General features: G+C 37.2%; 1 protein-coding gene and 1 long non-coding RNA gene across 2 annotated transcripts; both read right to left on the bottom strand.

Moving 5' to 3' along the window:
* Positions 1-14,179: 14,179 nt before the first annotated feature.
* Positions 14,180-15,701, bottom strand: LOC131613795 (uncharacterized). The gene is made up of 3 exons (XM_058885436.1): positions 15,686-15,701; positions 14,670-15,272; positions 14,180-14,559 (listed from the first exon to the last, which is right to left on the bottom strand). The coding sequence occupies exons 1-3, from the start codon at positions 15,699-15,701 to the stop codon at positions 14,180-14,182; spliced, it is 999 nt and encodes a 332-aa protein (XP_058741419.1).
* A 74-nt stretch (positions 15,702-15,775) lies between these two features.
* LOC131611600 (uncharacterized) lies at positions 15,776-17,603 on the bottom strand. The gene is made up of 6 exons (XR_009287041.1): positions 17,410-17,603; positions 17,249-17,321; positions 16,778-16,864; positions 16,639-16,693; positions 16,468-16,534; positions 15,776-16,052 (listed from the first exon to the last, which is right to left on the bottom strand). It is a non-coding gene; the product is annotated as an uncharacterized LOC131611600 (long non-coding RNA).
* Between the last annotated feature and the right edge of the window lie 3,309 nt (positions 17,604-20,912).

Below are 20,912 nucleotides of genomic sequence, written 5' to 3'. Positions count from 1 at the left end.
GGGTTGGTCCATCAAAATCTTGGAGCAAGTTCATTCCAAAGAAAAGAAAGGAGCGGGAAATTGTTGAACCTGAATCTGATGTTGAAGTGAATGTCCCTGACATTCCATCGAGGAAGAAGCCTACAACCAGAAAGCTTGCTGCTAGTATTCCTGAAGCTCCCATTAATAATGTGTCTTTCCACTATGCCTCTAGTGCTAACAGATGGAAGTATGTTCTCCAAAAGAGATTAGCTGTTGAAAGGGAATTGGCTCCAAATGCTCTTGAGAACAAGGAGGTCTTAGAGCTGATTCAAGAAGCTGGACTGCTAAAAACTGTTTGCAATCTTCCCATATGTTATGAGAAGCTGGTCAAAGAATTTGTGGTGAACCTATCTGAAGATTGTGGCAACAGCGGGAGTGTAGACTACATAAAGGTATTTGTAAGAGGTATGTGTGTATCATTCTCTCCGTCTGTGATTAATAAATTCTTGGGAAGAACAGATGAAGCTCAAACTGAGCTGGAAGTAACAGACAACCAAGTCTGTCAAGTGATTACAGCCAAGCAGGTAAACAGCTGGCCCTTGAAAGAGAAGCTAACTGCAAGTAAGCTGAGCATCAAGTATGCAATGCTTCACAAGATAGGAGCGGCTAATTGGGTTCCAACAAATCACAAGTCCACTATCTCAATTGTGCTTGGTAGATTTCTGTATGCTGTAGGAACAAAAGCAAAGTTTGATTGGAGCATATATTTTTTACCAAACCATGAAGCATGCTGGAAGCTTCAGTATTAAGGGTCCAATTGCTTTTCCATCCCTCTTGTGTGGTATAATTCTGGATCAGTATTCAAACATTCTCAATGAACATGATGTAGTGTGCAAAAGAGAAAGTCCATTGGCCTTCCATTACAAACTGTTTCAGGGTAAGCATGTTCCAGACATTGTCATGACATCAGCTGGAACTTCCAAATCTGGAGCATCATTCAGCAAAGCAGAAGTCATAGCAATGCAAAAAGAGACTTGCAAAGAACTGGAATCTAGAAAAATATCTCTTGGAAAAATGATACGTACTCTGGAAATGAATGAGAATGAGAAATTTGCAGATACTGAAGAGATGGAAGATAAAGATGAACAAGAATTGGAAGAAGAAAGTGCTAGTCTGGCTGATGACTCTGAGAAAGAAAGTTCTTCAAACACCTCAAGTGGGTCTGAATCTGGGCAGGAATTGCAGCTGGAGTCCTGTTTGTTTTGTTTTTGTTTTTGTTTGATCTGTTCTTTTTCATTTAGTTTCGTCTGTTTTATTTTATTTCTGTCAGTTTAAATTTTTGTTGGACTTATTTAAACTTGGTGGGGGAGAAGATTTTTTTTGAGGCTTTGGCAACTTTTGTGGCCAAACACGGGGAGAAGTAATACATGTCACCCTAGAACAACAAGAATGGTGGTTGTGTGTGATCAACAATACTAATTTGCTTATTTTTGTGTTGATTTGTTTGTGCTTGTGCTATTCTTGTGGCTGTTTGTCTGGTTTGTCTAAGCATTGTGTGCATACTGGTGATGTATGCTGTCTGTTTTGTATTAGCTTGTTTTATTGTGTTTTGGTTATCTTGTGTCCGCTGCAAGTATTTCTCTAGTATGGTGTGACATGTTGTTTTAACCAAAAATTTTCCAAAGGGGGAGATTGAAGGTGTTTTCTTGTTGGCTGCATTAATGGTAAAACATACCTGGTTGATATTGTATTATGCATGTTACATATGTGTGAAGCTAATACAAGTTTTGTAGTGAATGTCATGATCGATGTCATGACATCTGTGTGTGACAGCAGGAGCTGTTATTATTTATTAAATGTATTTCCTGATTTATCTCGATTATCAATTTAGGAAACCATTTATTGAGTGCTGAAGATTTCGTCCAGAAGATCCTGTTGACAGCATATTGTGTAACAGACAAATGGCGTGTGAATTAGGTTAAATTGTTTAACCCTAATGTGTTTCTTAGCCCATGGCTCAAGACTGCATATAAAAGGACTGCAATCCTATTTTGGAACGCAGACAGAAGATTTTGTATTGTGAAGAGTTGTTGTTCTGTAACTGTCTCGTGTGATCCAAGCAATTGTCCTTGATGATGGCGTTGGAATAGTTTGTGTTTGTGTAATGTCACTCTAAGCTTTTAAGCACGAGTGTGTGTCTCTTGATTGAAGATTTTAAGCAGATCAAGGTGTGTTTTTGAAGAGTGTCTTCTATTTGTAATTGTTATTTGTTTATGTGTAATCACTGCTGTGATTGAGGGGGAGTGGAATGGAGATAATCCATATTTAGGGAGAACCTAGGTAGAAGGGTCATTGGGTAGTGATTAAGTGAGAAGTTGTAAACGGGGGAGTTATCTTTGAATTGATACTACCAATAGTGGACTTCATCCCTGGCTTGATAGCCCCCAGAGTAGGTTGTTTGAACTGAACTGAGTAAACAATTCTGTGTGTTCTTTATTGTTTTTATGTTGTTCTGTTATTACTGTCTGTGCTGCGTAATTGTAGATGTCATAACTTCCAGTTTGACATCAAGCGTGTGTTACTAGAATTTTCACACATGTACTTTTGCATTCTATTCTATCTCCAGCAAAATCAGCATTGTTCCTTATGATCTTCTGTTCAGCCTTGTTCTTCAACATCTGTTGTAGATATGTTTGCAGCGTTCTGGTGCAGTACCAGAAGTTGCTTTCAACGGTATTAATTTTAAATTGTTCCTTATGATCTTTTGTTCAGCCTTATGATCTTTTGTTCAACCTTGTTCTTCAACTTCTGTTGTAGATATGTTTGCAGCATTCTGGTGTAGTATCAGAAGTTGCCTTATGACTTGAGTTGTGTTTCTCCAGGTTCTCATAAGTGCCAAGTTCTGATTGTTGGTACTGGTACATCTTCTGAAATTAGAAACATATGATTAGAGTACCATGTTTGCTTTATACAAAATTTGTTTGCTTGTTATCATCAAAACACTAAATTATGATTAGAACCAAACTATGTTCTAACAACTATGAGGTTGAAAAAGTTGAATATGTTATACCTATTAGAAAACTAACATAATACTGTTTTTTTTTGGATAAAAGATAATTGTTATTTAACCAAAAAACAGTAAATACATCAAGGCGATCGCATAAAGATCCAGCCCATCAAAACTAACAAAGCAACTAATCAAAACAAAACACACTCACATCATGAGCTTTGCTATGTGTTTCTTATACTTTGGCCTCATCCAGCCCCTATTCACTATAGTATCAATAATATTGTTAACTATGGTATTGCTGGTGTTACTGTGTTGAAATACCACTTGGTTACGGTACTGCCAAACAAAATAAAGTGTCTCTGCCAGCGCCATTTTAAGCATTCCATGTTTCCATCCTTTTCCTTTCGAATGACAAATAAGCCACTTCAACTCCTCCTTCCAGTTAAGCGGTATATGAGGGATCCCTAGCCAATTTAAAATTCCAGACCACACTTTCATAGTAAATCGACATTCAAAAAATAAATGGTCATGGCTTTCGACAGCATTCTCACATAAAACACACTGCAAATTCTAAATCATACCCATTTTAACCAACCTATCCTTGGTAGCAAGCCTGCTATGACAACTGAGCCATAGTGTAAAAAGAGCCCGTGGTCTAGCATAGTTGTTTCTCATAAGATTATGCCATTTCACTCTATTGTGATCATCAATAAGCCTGAGATAAATTTCCTTCATCACAAAACGATCCTTTGTTAGCATGGTATTCCAATGCTGTTGAATAAGAGGAATAAGGGATCTTTTGTTGATTATCGACTTTAAAATCCATGAGCACGTGTTAGGACAACTGATAGTCTCCATCGAATTACCTTTTAAGTAGTAAGCGTGTACCCATTTCACCTACAATGCATCTGACTTCTTACACAAGTTCCATAAACATTTCAATAAGGTAGCTGAATTCCAAACTTCCAGATTGATAATGTTCAGTCCACCTTGTTGTATGGGGCTACACGTCTGCTTCCACGCCACAAGGCTTTTACGGCTCACCTCTGCTTTTCCCGTCCAAATAAAAGACCTGCATAGAGCATCAATTTTGTGAATAACAAACTTAGGCAGCGGGAGACAGTTCATCCAATACTGCGTAATGGCTGTAGTTATACTATTAACTAACTGAATTCTGCCGGCTCGACTGAGTAACTTTGCTGTCCAATGCCTTATACGATTAGTAATTCTCTCAATCACAGGGAGGAAGTGATTCACATTCAGCCTCTTGCTAGACAAAGGGACCCCTAGATATCTAATGGGAAGATGACCCAGAGTGAAGCCTGTTAAGCTCTGAACAGCTCCAACCAAACCCTGCTCCATACCCCCACAAAAAATCCTGCACTTGCTAAGATTCACGGTCAAGCCTGTTGAATCAGAAAAACATTGGAAAGCATCCAGTAATAATCCCACAGATTTTACATCTCCTCGGCTAAAGAGGAGTACATCATCAGCAAACGACAAGTGGGTGATGGCCAATCTTTTACATTTGCTATGGTGCTTGAACTCCTTACTCCTCTGCATATTAACCATAGTTCTATTCAGATATTCCATCAATATAACAAACAGTAGAGGTGAAATTGGGTCACCTTGCCTAAGCCCCCTTCTTGCTTGCAATAAATCAGTGTACTCTCCATTCACATTAAATCTGTAACTAACAGTAGTAACCATACTCATGATCCAGCTAACAAATTTTCTAGGCATCCCGATCTCGTAAAGGATACATTCAAGTGCATTCCCGTCAACCATATCGTATGCCTTTTGAAAATCAATTTGCAACATACATCTCGGTGTTCCACCTTTTCTAGTATAACCCTTCATTAATTCAAAAGCAAGGAGTATGTGGTTATGAATAACTTGGCCTGGTATAAATGCAGCCTGGCTCTGATGAATAATGTCTGGTAGGATCTTTCCCAATCTATTAGTCAAAACCTTTGATAGGATTTTGTAGAAAGTAGTACAGCCCGCAATTGGTCTATACTCTTTCACTGTTGTAGCTTGATCTGTCTTAGGGATAAGGGTGACTACAGTACCATTAAAAGCCCTAAAAATAATGCCTTTATCAAAGAACACCTGAGCTGCAGCCATTACATCATCCTTAATAATATGCCAACAGGATTTGAAAAATTTTGCTCAATAGCCGTCAATGCCAGGGGCTTTCATATCTCCAATACCTTTTAAAGCAGTATGGATTTCCTCCTCAGTAACTCTTGCAATAAGACTATCCCCCTGTGAAGGATAGAAAAACACTTAGAAAGGGGGGGGATTGAATAAGTGTGACTTAAAATCTTGAGCGATAAAAATAAAATGCACAATTATTTTTATCCTGGTTCGCTGTTAACGAAGCTACTCCAGTCCACCCCCGCAGAGATGATTTACCTCAACTGAGGATTTAATCCACTAATCGCACGGATTACAATGGTTTTCCACTTAGCCGCAACTAAGTCTTCCAGAGTCTTCTGATCACAACCTGATCACTCCAGGAACAACTGCTTAGTTCACTCCTAAGACTTTTCTAAGACTTCCCTGATTATTTCGGTAGAGACGATCATATGAGCTTCTGCCTTCAGAGAATCCATAGCTTCTGACTTCTGCTTCCATTGGACAGCTTCAGAACTTGAATTTCTTTGATCTTCAGAACATTCATAGCTTCTGACTTCTGCTTCCATTCAGGACAGCTTCAGAACTTGAATTTCTGGATCTTTTAGAACATTCACATCTTCTGATTTCTGCTTCCCTCGGATAGCTTCAGAACTTTGAATGTCTACTAACATCACTTCATGCTAGATTTGTATCAGAACATTGTTGAATGTACCAGAGCATCATTTGAGCATCTCTACATCCTGAAATGTTACAGAACAAAAACTAAACGACAAAAGTCAGCATGAACGAGTTAGAACATAAAATGTATATTCAAATACATGATATGTATCAGAGCCAAATGTATCAGAGCATTTTAGGCTAAAAACATGTATCAGAGCAAATAATGTATCAAAGCCATAACATTATGTGTATCAGGGCAAATAGAATTTTGTCAGAACAGGAATGTTCAAATTCTATTATCAGTGCTTCTGATTCATTCTTCTTTCTTGCTTCTGATCTCTGAAGCTTGACAGCACTCAGCTTGCTTCAGTTTCAATGGTTTTGCTTCTAGTGTTTGCTTTGAAGATTCACTTTACTTCTTTGTACCTGCAAAACACTTAAACCATATAGAACTTGCAGTTCATGTTAGTGAATGTGTGGGAGCCTTTACCCAGCAACTGATAGATTTAATCAAATCATTTATCATTTATCTTTCTCCCCCTTTTTGTCATAACATCAAAAAGTATATATAAAAAGATTCAGATGAATAAAACAGACCTCATGGAGGAAGAAAATGATTTCATTAAGGTTCAACCAATGGGTACAGAAGTACAAGATGAAAAAATCAGATGCACAGAAACAAAACAGATGCAAAGAAAAGAAAGAAACAACATAGACTCAATCTAAGATGGCCCTAGTCTTGACAAGATCTTGGCCAGCATCTGTTTGACATCATTGTTGTGTTCTTCTTGCCTCTCAATGAAAGCATCATACTTCTCATTGAGTGAACTTTGCTCATCCTGTCTCCTCTGAATCGCTTCTAGAGTCCTTGCAAGACGAGAAGGTTCATCAAGAGACGTTTCACCGCTTTCAACCACAGGAATGACATGTTGATCTGCAGCTTCCATAGAAGTATCATTTGCTGGGATATCCTCAACAGGGTCTGATTTAGCAACATGATCTTCAGCATCTGCTTCTTGCATAGAAGCATCTCCATACTCTGCAGCAGGAATTTCAGAGTCTCCATTCTCTAGAGCCTGAAGAATGGCAGCTAAATTCCTTGGAGCAGAGGGACCTTCCACTTCTGGTGGGTCAACAACTTCTGGAATGACCAAGCTAGGGTCTTTCTTAGAAGGGTTTTCCCTCAGAAAGTCAAATAAGGTCTTGAAGTCTCCAAGCAGAACAGGATACTCAGGAATCCAGATAACCATGTCCCTGCATGGGTTTGCTTCCATTGCAGCAGCCAGTCTCAATACTTCCAATTCATCCACAAAGGGCTTCTCTTCCAAAAGATATCTTCCTTTGAGGCGAGCAAACCAGAAGTCTTCATAATTCCTCAGAATTCCACGAGGCCTTGGAGCAGCAGCTACACAGGCTTCTTGAAGTTCTAAAAACAGAGCATCTGATTTTCTGCGAAAAATTCTCCAGAAGTTCCGCATAGCAATATCATTTAATCCAGAACTTTCAGCAATTCTGAGAGAATCTAAGGTACTTCTGAGATTCTTCTTTATGTTTTCAAAAACTACACCAATAGAATATTCAGGGCTGGATTTTATTTGGGTTTTTGAAAAAACAGGGTTGGAGATGAAGTATGGAAGAGGTTCTCTATCCAACCTATAAGAAGATTCTGCTTCAGTATCAGAATCTAACACTACCACTTCAGCTTCAGGACGAGGCTTGGGAGTGTAGTTGCAATCACGGAGCAGTTGCTCATGTGATGCAGAGGTTGGAAAAGGAGAATCACAAGGATTGTTTTGAGAGGTGGAGGGAGTATGTTCAAGAGTGGTATTGGGAGAAGGTTGAGATGGAAAGAGAGTTTGAAGGGGTTGTATGTTCAGAACAAGATTGTCAACAGCTTGGTCAGAGACAAGATTAGTGGAGGGTGAGGGAGACGGAATGGATTGAGGAGATGGTGGAGATTTTGTGAAGGGAAAAGGTGAGGGAGGAGAAGAATTGGATTTGTTTGCATGTGAAGAAGGAATGGGTATAGGGGAAGATGGTGGTGTAAGAATACGGACAACAACGGGTGATTCTGATGAGGCCTTTTCTGGTTCAGGGGTAGGTACAATCTCTATTGGTGTAGCTTCTGAACAAACAACAGGAACAGAAATAGGTTCAGAAATGCATATACCTTTTGAACCCTTCAGAAGCGCTTTGGTCACATCCTCCATTTTCTTCAGCTTTTTACTCTTTGGCTCTTGAATAATCTTTGCTTTGCCTCTAGAAATTTCTTTCCTTCTGACATAAGCCTGAACTTCTTGTTGGTTTTCAACTTCTTGAGGGATATTGTCTTCATCAGAGCTTTGAATAATCATCTTCCTCTTCTTGGTTATCTTCTTTTCAACAGCTTCAACTATCTCCTCAATTTTGTTTGACTTCTTCTTCTTTTTCTCTTTCTCAAAGTCATCAGATACGGCCTTAGCAACATTAGCAATCACCTTTTTAGAAGCCTCTTGTTTCTTAGAGACAGCAGAAGGATAATCATGCTTTCTTTTAGTCCTTTCTTCCCTCTTGCGATTTACTTTGAAAGGGACACCTTTGTCTTGATCTTTAAAGCTCTTATTCTCTTCAAGAGATTTTAGATAAACAGTTTTGACTTCAGGTACCTCACTATTGAAGAAGGTTTCAAAGTCATCCAGAACTGGTTCTCTTATGGTTCTTGTTCCAGCTAGAGGTTCAGGAACCTTGAGAAAGGTGTCAATGATTTTCATCTTCTTTAAAGAGAAGGCATTCAGAAAAGATCCAGTGGTGACAGCAAGATCTTTGATGATACCTTCAGACTCCAGACTTTCAACAATCTTGGAATGTATCAGAAGGTTTGTAATAATCCTACCAAAAGGAATGGTTGTTCCAGCATTTTCCTTTCTGAAAGCATTCCTGGAATCCTTTACTGCTTTCCACATATGGTTGAAGATAATGTAGATCGCATCAACCTTCTTCTGAGTGGCAATGCAATAGAGAACATACCTTTGATCATTACTGATGAAATCCGAGGCATGAGTTGATTTCCTATGATAGAAACACCCGAGAAGGATCTTTGTCCAGATTCTGTAGATATCTCTCAAGTTCTTAACATGTGTAGTTTTCTTGACATTTTTATAGAGAGTGGATAGAATATCATCCACATCTTCTCTTTGATCAGACTCAAAAACCCCTTCAGGATTTTTCAGGTCAAACATCACTCTTAGGATGTTTTCAGTAACAACAACAGACTTTCCATGGACGAAGGAGAGTATAGCTTTTGGTGCAACCACAGCATGTACCCAGAATTCTTTGACAAGATCCGGATAAACAGGGCCGACGAACTCAGCAAACAACGAGGTCCATCCTTGAAAGATGATGTCTTCTTTAAGATGAAATTGATTTTCTTCAAGGTTATCAAAGTCGACCATGAGTTCACACAAAACTTCCAATTTATCTTTGGGGATGGAGCATGCAACAACAGGGGTGAGTTCCTGGTGTGTTTCATCGTGCATATGAAGAAGAGTAGATGAACCAGCAAAATGAGATGAAGAAGCAGCCATTGATGCAGAATGAACGAAAACGAGCAAGAGAAACGAACTAGGTTTTCGATTAGGGTTTTTAGAAAAACGGCTAAAAACTTTTCAAACGAGAGAATGCAAGAAGAGAGAGAGACAAAGGAGCGAAAAAGATGTATGATATGATTTGAAAAGCATATATAGGGACAAAAAAAAATTGAACAGTTCCAGAATCAAAGGAAATCAATTTTATTAAATGATGAATGACGTGAGGAGAGAGAACGTGGTAAATGAAGTAATTTAAAAACAGTTACCTAGGTCGGCGTCTTTTCAACTGCACGCTTTGTACAAACCGTACAGACACGTGTTCATCATTAGATAATAGATGACAGCTGTATTAAGAACAGACTTAACGCCTTCAGATTCTGATCACTGCTTCTGAGTTGATCAAGTTCCACTTCTGGAAATACTCCTTCTGAAGTGTGCAGATATAAGACTGAATGATCTTCTGATCCATTACTTCTGATATACACAGCTTCTGGAGGTTTACTTCTTTGTTCTGCAGCTTCTGATAGGACACAACTGTATCTGCAGAAATTCTTAAGCTCTTTGTTTCATCAGAAACAAGTTTATCATCAAAACAGATGTTTACTGATTTGTCCACAATTAATGTTTCAATGTTTTGTATATTCTGTAGTATCAAGAATGAAACATCAATGCTTCAGAGACAGACAAAAACAGATGGTTCCAAGACTAATAAACTTTCTTTTCTGAATTCCTACAAACAAAGTTTCTTCAACAGATTTAAGAACCAAAACTTGAGAGACAATCTTTCTTCCCTTCAAGTGTTGAGACCAACTTGAATCCAGGTGTCAAGTCATGTTGAATGTTGTCTTCTTTGATATCAAGAGAATCTGCAAAAGAAATAATCTTTTTCTTTGGTACCCACATCTTCTTGGGTCCTTTCTTGTTAGATTTTCTCAAGTTCTGATTGAACTTGGGTTTAACATTGTAAGCAATAGGAGGAACAGCATGATAATTCTTAATGTGAGTTTCATGATATTTCCTAGGTTGTGTCACATGCTTCTTAGTGTGTGTAATGTGAAAACTTTGTGCATGTGAGGTGTGCCTAATATCATGTGAGTGGCCATACTTGAACTGATCATACAATGGCTTGTATGTAATTTTCATTTCATCAACAGGTTCAAGTTTGTATGGGGTTTCACCCTCATAACCAATGCCAACTCTTTTGTTTCCAGACACAGCATATATCATAGAAGCTAGCTGACTTCTGCCAATACTTCTAGATAAGAACTTTCTGAAACTTAAATCATATTCTTTCAGAATATGGTTCAGACTAGAAGTGGATTTTTCTGAATCAGAAGGAGATCCAACATTATTGGATAATTTTAAAAGTTTTTCTTTTAATTCAGAATTCTCCAACTCAAGCTTCTTTGTTTCAAATTCAAATTGCTTTTTCAGCTTTTTGTATTTGAGACTAATTTGAGACTTGAGTTCCAGAAGTTCAGTTAGACCGGAAACTAACTCATCTCTAGTAAGTTCAGAAAATACCTCTTCAGAATCTGATTCTGATGTAGATTCTGATCCGTCATCTTCTGTCGCCATCAGCGCACAGTTGGCCTGCTCATCTTCTGAATCATCTTCTGACTCATCCCAGGTTGCCATAAGACCTTTCTTCTTATGAAACTTTTTCTTGGGACTTTCCTTCAGAAGATTTGGACATTCATTCTTGTAGTGTCCAGGCTCGTTGCATTCATAGCACATGACCTTCTTCTTGTCAAATCTTCTTTCATCAGAAGATTCTCCACGTTCAAATTTCCTTGAACTTCTGAAGCCTCTGAACTTCCTTTGCTTGGTCTTCCAGAGTTGATTTAGCCTTCTGGAAATCATGGACAGTTCATCTTCTTCTTCAGATTCTGATTCTTCAGGATCTTCTTCTCTAGCCTGAAAAGCGTTAGTGCATTTCTTGATATTAGATTTTAATGCAATAGACTTACCTTTCTTTTGAGGCTCATTTGCGTCCAGCTCAATCTCATGGCTTCTCAAGGCACTGATAAGCTCTTCCAGAGAAACTTCATTCAGATTCTTCGCAATCTTGAATGCAGTCACCATCGGACCCCATCTTCTGGGTAAGCTTCTGATGATCTTCTTTACATGATCAGCCTTGGTGTATCCTTTGTCAAGAACTCTCAATCCAGCAGTCAGAGTTTGAAATCTCGAAAACATCTTTTCAATGTCTTCATCATCCTCCATCTTGAAGGCTTCATACTTCTGGATTAAGGCAAGAGCTTTTGTCTCCTTGACTTGAGCATTTCCTTCATGAGTCATTTTCAAAGACTCATATATGTCATAGGCCGTTTCCCTGTTAGATATCTTCTCATACTCAGCATGAGAGATAGCATTCAGCAAAACAGTTCTACATTTATGATGATTCCTGAAAAGCTTCTTTTGGTCATCATTCATTTCTTGCCTTGACAGCTTCACGCCTCTGGCATTTACTGGATGTTTGTAACCATCCATCAGAAGATCCCATAGATCACCATCTAGACCCAGAAAGTAACTCTCCAGTTTATCTTTCCAGTATTCAAAGTTTTCACCATCAAATACCGGCGGTCTAGTATAACCATTGTTACCGTTGTATTGCTCAGCAGAGCCAGATGTAGATGCAGGTGTAGGTATAGTCCTTTCACTTTCATCAACCATCTTTTAAATGAAGCGTTTTTCTCTTCCTGAATCTTTTCTAAACACGGTTAAGTGCTTGCACCTTAGAACCGGCGCTCTGATACCAATTGAAGGATAGAAAAACACTTAGAAAGGGGGGGGGATTGAATAAGTGTGACTTAAAATCTTGAGCGATAAAAATAAAATGCACAATTATTTTTATCCTGGTTCGCTGTTAACGAAGCTACTCCAGTCCACCCCCGCAGAGATGATTTACCTCAACTGAGGATTTAATCCACTAATCGCACGGATTACAATGGTTTTCCACTTAGCCGCAACTAAGTCTTCCAGAGTCTTCTGATCACAACCTGATCACTCCAGGAACAACTGCTTAGTTCACTCCTAAGACTTTTCTAGAGTCTACTGATCAACACGATCACTCTAGGCTTAGTTCACTCCTAAGACTTTCTGCTCAGCCAACTGCCAAGACTTCCTGCTCAGCCAAATGCCAAGACTTCCTGCTCAGCTAACTGCTAAGACTTCCTAGAGTATACTGATCAACTGATCACTCTAGTTCCTTACAACTTAATGTAATCTATTCAAGAGTTTACAAATGCTTCTTAAAAGCGATAATCACAACTGTGATATTTCTCTTACAATTTAAGCTTAATCTCACTAAGATATTACAACAGCAATGTAGTGAGCTTTGATGAAGATGAAGATTCTGAGTTTTGATTTGAACAGAGTTTCAGCAAGTGAATTTGAATTGTATTGGTGCGAAAATCGTTAACCTTGCTTCTCATCAGAACTTCATATTTATAGGCGTTGAGAAGATGACCGTTGAATGCATTTAATGCTTTGCGTGTTCCGTACAGCTTTGCATTTAATGTTATACGCTTTTGTCAACTACCTCGAGCCTTGTTCACGCTGAGTCTACTGACGTAGCCTTTAGTAGCTTTAACGTTCCTTTTGTCAGTCAGCGTAGTCTGCCACGTGTACTTCCTTCTGATCTGATGTTTGTGTATACGACGTTTGAATATCATCAGAGTCAAACAGCTTGGTGCACAGCATCTTCTGATCTTCTGACCTTGAAGTGCTTCTGAGCGTGATACCATCTTCTGATCTTCAGTGCTTCTGATCTCATGTTCTTCTGATGCTTCCATAGACCCATGTTCTGATTCTGCTTCGACCATCTTCTGATGTCTTGCCAGACCATGTTCTGATGTTGCATGCTGAACCATTTGAGACACATCTTCTGAGCGCTGAATTATGCGTACTCTTTATATATATTTCCTGAAAGGGAAATTGCATTGGATTAGAGTACCATATTATCTTAAGCAAAATTCATATTATTGTTATCATCAAAACTAAGATAATTGATAAGAACAAATCTTGTTCTAACACCCTGTGCCTTTGTAATTTACTTACCACTTCTCAATACTTCAATATCCACATGTTTGAGAGTTGAGGCTTTAGTACCCATAATACTTCTATAATAATTCAACACCTCCTGATGGATATCATCCTTTCCTGTCAAAACAGTACCGTCACTCTGGTGTAGAACATTCAGACTTCTATGCTGGGACTTGGTTTTTAAGGAGGCATAAAAGTAGGCATTATTTCCATCTTGCATTCTCAACCAATCAATTTTGGTTCTCTGCCGCATCATACTCTCTTCTAGCTCATTCCATTCGATAACTTTTGTAGTAAGCATTTTAACAGTGTCAATAGCCACAACATCCATCCTGTTAGAAACAAGCCTTTCCTGTGCTACCTCCAGCTCTTTTCTTACTTTAGCTAGCTCCACAGTAAAACTAGAACGACTCCTGCTGAGCTTTGTTAAGACAGGTTTCAATCTTTGCAATTTTCTCCAAAGGACAAACATAGGCTCCCCTTGTATAGGCTGACACCAACTCTGTTTAACCACCTCTTCAAACCCAGGTAGCTCAGCTAGGTAGTTATAAAACTTGAATCTGCGAGATCTGTTGCCTTTAATAGTATTATCTTCAACACAAAGGAGTGCATGATCAGATACACTAGGTGGAAGAGTCTTTAAAATTGTATTTATATTAGCTTGGAACCAGTCAACATTACCCAAAACTCTATCAATTCTAGAGTAAATAACACTTGTAACATGTTTATTATTCCAAGTGTAGAAATCCCCTACACTGTCCATCTCACTCAAGCCTGTGATAGCCATCATATCCTATAAATCCTTATACTCAGATTCAACAACCATATTTCCACCAATTCTATCTTGTGCCCCTGCCACGTTATTAAAATCGCCCATAGCACACCAAGGCCCTCTAATAGATTGGTGAAGAGTTATCATATCCTTCCATAAGACTCTTCTCTTTTCAAGTTGGTTAAGGGCATAAATACCAGTCAGCCAAAACATGAAACTACCCATTTTATCATAAACACCACAATGCATATACTGGTCAGTACTAGACACAAGCTGCAGATTATACTTATTCTCATCCCAAGTAATCCAAATCCTACCATTTACATGATGATTATAGTTGTCAACATAGTGTTGATAAAGATTAAGTTTATGTCTAATCTGATTGGCTTTCTCTTGCTTAACTCTTGTTTCAACCAAAATAACAATCTCAGGGTTCAAACTTTTGAGACGGGAGCGAATCTCAAGCAGTTTACCCGTTTTATTGAGCCCCCTTAGGTTCCAAGAAACTAACATGGATCCCCTACGGGGAACAAGACAGGGTTATTCGAAACCTTTAACGCATCAAAACCATTCACACATTCCTCAGAATCAGATGATGAACCAAAGAGAACCTTCTTACCTTTATCTCTCTTTGAGGTGACCACTGTAGTCCAAGTTTCCTCCACCTCTTCATTCTCGTGATTCTGTTTTTGAACCTTTGGAACGCCCTCATTACCTTCATTCTCCAGCTGATTCTCTAGTGGTTTAGGTTTCGGCAGCCATTGTTTCTCCTTTTCCTTCCTCTTTGTCTTGCAATTATGCCCAATTTTCTGACATTGGTCACAGTACAAGGGTCTCCATTCATATTCCACTTTCTGAGCTAGCTTTCTTCCTTCGCATTCTTTGATGGAAATTTCATGTGTAAGTGCTTTTGTGATATCTACCTCTACCAGAATTCGGGCATAGGATACGCGCAATTTGCTCGCCGTACATTCATCCGTAACCAATGGTACTCCTATAGCACTGCCAATCTTGCTTAAACTCTTTGCACCCCATAAATGAAGTGGAAGTTGAGGAAGCTTAATACATAAACATAATACTGTTAGTTGCTTAGAAAAGTAATATATTATGCTCTCTACATATATTATTGTACAAACACACTAACTAGATAAATTTACTACCGACCATGAATTTAGAAAAATTAGATTATCAAAAATATAATTTTAAAAATATAAAAATATAAACTTATTACCTATTAAGAATTTATGATTTTATAAACAAATAATAAATATAAAAGGTGATAAATATTGATTTAAAAGGTATGTATAGGTTATAATAAAAAATTAAAAACTATTTATTGACAGTAGAAATTTGTCTCTTAATAATAAAAAAAATGTATATATATGAAAAATTAAAAAATTAAACAAAAATCAAACATATTAATCATCTTACAAAAATTAGTAAAAGGCATATGCATTAAAAAATTATCTCATAACAGTACAAAAACCAAGTTTATGGTATATTTTTATTTTCTATATTTGTAATGACTCAACCTATTAGTCATTGTGAGTAATTTTTACAATAGCTTTAATTTTTTTAACTAAAACAGAATATATTAAAGAAGATGAGGTATTTTTTAATAACTTTTTTTGACTAAATGAAATATTCATTCATTCTAGTCGATAAAGAACATTGTTGTAATACAAATTAAAAATCGCCAAAAACAAAAAGGATGAATTTACAAACAAACTCACAGCATCCATGTTAATAGCATAAAACGGCAAATTGCATATGCCTACGAAAATAACTATGACTCTATTGAAATCTCCGAAATATTCATGCCTCCAGATCTGTAGCGTTGATGGCACCAAAGTTATAGATAGGATTTGCACTTGATCGAAACTCATCTTTCAACCTAAAACAAATGAACACTATGCACAAAGACAGAAAAACAAAATACACCGCACAAAGACGGGAAATCAAAACAAACAACGACGCACTAAAATGACGAAATAACAAAAAAACACTAAATATGTGAAAATCAATTATTTAACTAATAGAGAAACAAAAACGATTTGGAAGGGTGATTTTAGATCAAAATCGATCCTAAATCACCCCTCTCTAGGGGATACAGAAGAAGAAAAGTGACGACGGCTAGAGTTGAGAGGACATAAGTATTTTTTTAATAACTTGATGTATGCTTTTGAGAACAAAATTGGATGCAAAATATCATAATTTTTGTGTAGAGCCAAAATACATTAAAAAAAAATGGAAGCAATGCTATTAGTACACATAAATAAGCATGAGCATAGCCAAGAGAAGTCACGCACCACCCAATATTTTTCCTCTTTCTTCTTTATTGTTGATTTAACCACTTTTTGCAATATTATCTTGCTTCTATCAATATAATTAATTTACAATGTTATTTTTCATTCATTAATATAATTAATTTGTAATCAATTTTACATAAGAGGTTGTGATTATTTGCTCAAGTAGCTGACCTTTTGAGAATGCACCAGCATTTAAAATACCAGTATGTGGCTTTTCATGTAACAACTAAAAATCAAGGTAGTGAAAATATGTTAAAATGATATTTTATCTTCAATTGTAAACAAAATAAAAAATGGAGTTAATGCTTACATAATGACTTTGTTTAACTTGTGGGTCAAAGACAACGTCAATCTGCTTGTCATTGATTCAGCTGTGTTGTACAGGAAAACTATGATTCTATAAAAAAGAAAACAACGGTGGAAAATAATTAGAGAGATAAGAAAAAGATAATATAAATTATAAATTGAGACAACTTTATCTCATCTGATTTATCAACACTTTAACAATTTCATAACTTAATAAAGAATGAAAGTATGTAACATAGCTATATTCTCTCCCAAAAGTCATAGCTCCAAATGCACAAACTCTTGCATGCCGACACTTAGAACAACTTGTTATTTAATCAGATAAAATAAATGAGCAGATTTTGAATCCTCTTAGAAGATGAAAGAGAAAATTGCATATAGACTAACACCTCCATAATCCACCTTAAAACATACACTAAATAAAAAACATGAATTAAATTTTAAATAAAAGAAAAACAAAGGGTAAAAATGAAACCTTGAAAGCAACATAGTTGTCGGTGTTGTTAGACAACTGTAGAGAGAGCATGAGATATGCTTCCCGAATTCAACTAATTCACACAAAACAAACAGAAAAAAATTAACAAAAGTTATAAAAAGGACAAAATCAAAATTACATTTTTAAATCCATGGTCTTACTCATGAACGAGGGATCGCCGAGAAGAGGAAAATCCGGAGAGAGTTACCGAAAAGAAAAATTCACAATTACTGAATGATCTGTGGGTGATGCTTGTCACTGTTTTGATCTTCGATCTGAATCTATTTTCACATCTTTGTAGATCTGGATCCATTTTCAAATAAATCCTTGTGTAACTTAAAAAGAAAAATATAAACCATATTGACGCAGTCAGAAGCCGCCCAAAGGAATAGCAAGCACTAAACCTTGAATGAAAACAGGGTTGCAAGCGCAAACCCTATAGATAAGCTCTGGAGTCCACCAGGAATAAAAAAACTTTGGATTCTATTATAACTTAAGAGATGATTCTTATGGCCATGCCAAAGGTCTTTGAATACAGTAAAGAAAAGAAATCCTAATGGGCCTTATGGGCTTTTAATCCAAAACAAAATTAAATAAAATAAATAAAATAGAAATTGCTTAAATATTAAAACTAAAAGTGCTTAAATATTAAAATGCTTTCCGACGTGCAGTTTCTTCTTTGATACGCACAATCCTCGTACATCAGTCTCCTTCACTTCTGAAGAACTCGACCCTGAGTTCTCTTCTTGATAAATAGCTTCATCTGGCAGCTTGCTGTAACTGTAAGTACCAACTGAAAACCTCTCCTTACGCCGAAACGCCATCACATCTTCTCCCATATTAAAAAATTTAACTTCCATGCGTTTATCTCGCATAGGAGGCAAATCGTTTGCCAGCTCATCTGCAGTCAACTCCTTGAAATCCTTTAGGATCCCTAGCAGTTCTTCTGGAATTGTTGTTTCCTCCTTTACAACATTCATCAACCCTTTGATCACCACTGGACAGAAACATTCAGTTTCTTTTACAGCCTCAATAAGCTCCTTTTCACTCTACATCATCATCAAGAATCTAGACTTCTTTCCTTCTTGATTCTTATCAAAGTGTAAAACAGGAGCCATAGCAATTTTATGTGTGCCCCATGTAAACATCATCACGTTATCCCGTCCTCGATAAGTGATATCATTATCAAACTGCCAAGTCCTACCAAGTAAAAAATGACAAACATCCATATCAAGAACATCACAAAATACCTCTTCTCTATAATATTTTCCAATGGAGATAGGAACTCTGCAGGTTAGTGTTACTCGAACTTGGGAGCCCTTACTTACCCAACCGAGGTTGTATGGATTTTCATGTGGTTTTGTGGACAACTTCAAATAATCTACCAATTTTTTTGACACCAGATTCTCCATGCTGCCACTATCCATAATTAGATTACACACTTTGTTCTTGATAGAACAATGTGTCTTGAACAAATTCTTGCGCTGCCCTTCGTCTTTGGATGCTAGTAACATTCGCTGTAACACAAAATTTACCCTCCCATCTTCTCCTCCAAGGATCCCTTTAGGTCACTGATGCATCGAGCCACTTTCTGGCTTTCTGATTCTCCCAATTCATTGCGCTCAGAAAACCGCAGGAACTCAGCTGTGTATTCAGTCACGGTTCCCTTGCCCTGAACACACTTGATGTACATCCTATAAAGAATCTGCTCATAATCCTCCGGTAAAAACCGCTCCAGCATCAATTGTTTCATTCTTCTCCAAGTTCTGACTGGCCTCTTCCTTTGTTTCTGCCTTTGAACAACAAGTTTATCCCACCAGAGAGCTGCAGTACTTTTAAGCCTGATCGCAACCATCTTGACTTGCTTATTCTCAGGGACGCCCATAACGTTGAAGAACCTATCAACGTCGATCTGCCAATCAAGAAACTCCTCCACTCCCATCGTTTCGTAGAACAATGGAATATCAGCCTTCACTCGATAGTCATGGTTGTTCTGTAGGTTCACACGATTAACCTCTTCATCGTAAGTTTCTTCTTCATCAGAACTCGAATCTTCGACACAGTTTCCACCCCGTAGAACCCTATTCAGTTCCTCTCTCCTGTCTCTTCGCCGATTCCCATTATTGTTGGCGTTGTTCGCCTGATTTTCTAAATTCGCCATCTGTTCAGTCAAAGCAGTTAGAGCCGCGGTAAAAGCCGTGGTAATTCCCACAAGATCGGCTTTGGTCACCGGTTGATCCGCCATAGTTGTCAAGCTACGAAAAGAACAGGAGAAAACCTGCTCTGATGCCAACTGACGCAGTCGGAAGCCGCCCAAAGGAATAGCAAGCGCTTAACCTTGAATGAAAAAGAGTTGCAAGCGCAAACCCTATAGATAAGCTCTGAAGTCCACCAGGAATAAAGAAAACTTTGGATTCTATTATAACATAAGAGATGATTCTTATGGCCATGCCAAAGGTCTTTAAATGCAATAAAGAAAAGAAATCCTAATGGGCCTTATGGGCTTTTAATCCAAAACAAAATTAAATAAAATAAATAAAATAGAAATTGCTTAAATATTAAAACTAAAATTGCTTAAATATTAAAATGCTTTCCGACGTGCAGTTTCTTCTTTGATATGCACAATCCTCCTACATCACATATTAAACTTGAGAGAAGATCTTTTAATGTTTGCATCAACAGAAAAACATTAGCATGATAGAGAAACGCTTGGATCAACATAAAACAAAAGCATAATAGGAAGAAATTTAGTTTCCTCAAAAGGGCCAGAGGATGATAACCGCAAGCAAAGTAAGGTTGAAGGAGGAAAACAAAATAAAGTTTTTTTGTAGAAACAGAAAGGAAGATTAGTAAATGGTGTATGAAGGAGAAAAGAAAAGTGTTCGGATGGGTTTGAGAGAAGAGACAGATGAAAGAAGTGATGGAATAAGGTTGAGTAAAAGAAAGTCAACTGCAAAAGAAACACTGTTGTAACAGCTGCAACATTGGTACTGTTGCAAAAGTTATGTTATAGTTACATTGCAGCGAAATTGGATATTATAGGCAATGGTAACATAAAAAGACCAAACCATTATTTTGATTGTAGCTAAATTTTGAATTTAGTCACAAAATGTAATTTTTAGACACATTTTACCCTCAAAACAATTAGATGTAATTTTTTTAGCAAAGGGAAAAGGAGTACTTTCCAGATACATTTGCTTTCATATTTTATAGATATACTTTCTATATATACATAACATTTCTAAAGTTAATTTTTTTTTTATAAAAGAGGGCGTAATTCTAAAAAGAAAAGAAACTACAACTTATCATAGAAGAAACTGCTAATCTCAATTAAATCTGCAGCTAAGTACGAGTCAAGAAACGCCAGAACTTCATCATAGAGGGTGAAGTTTTGTTCAATGCAACCACATGTAGCTAGCGTAGCTAGGATATCTGCACAACAATTTGTGAACCTGAAAGCATGTGATACAGTCAATATCTCGTGCTCACCAATAATATCTATGGTTTGCAGATGAACAACGACACAATCAATTATTCTAATCGCGTCATCTTCTATTGCTTTGGCCACTATAACCTCTCTAAAATATAAGACATTTTTAACTCTTAACTTATCATTTTATCAATAACTATTTATGATACTAACTATTTTTTATAAAATGATTTT

The sequence above is a fragment of the Vicia villosa genome, linkage group LG6 (assembly GCF_029867415.1).
Source record: "Vicia villosa cultivar HV-30 ecotype Madison, WI linkage group LG6, Vvil1.0, whole genome shotgun sequence".
Lineage (NCBI taxonomy): Eukaryota > Viridiplantae > Streptophyta > Magnoliopsida > Fabales > Fabaceae > Vicia > Vicia villosa.
This window is presented reverse-complemented; position numbering and strand designations above follow the sequence as displayed.

Coding starts and splice junctions, on each gene's coding strand:
- LOC131613795 (XM_058885436.1), bottom strand. Junction 14,560..14,669: donor GTTCCCCGTAGGGGATCCAT/GTTAGTTTCTTG, acceptor TTGAAACAAGAG/TTAAGCAAGAGAAAGCCAAT.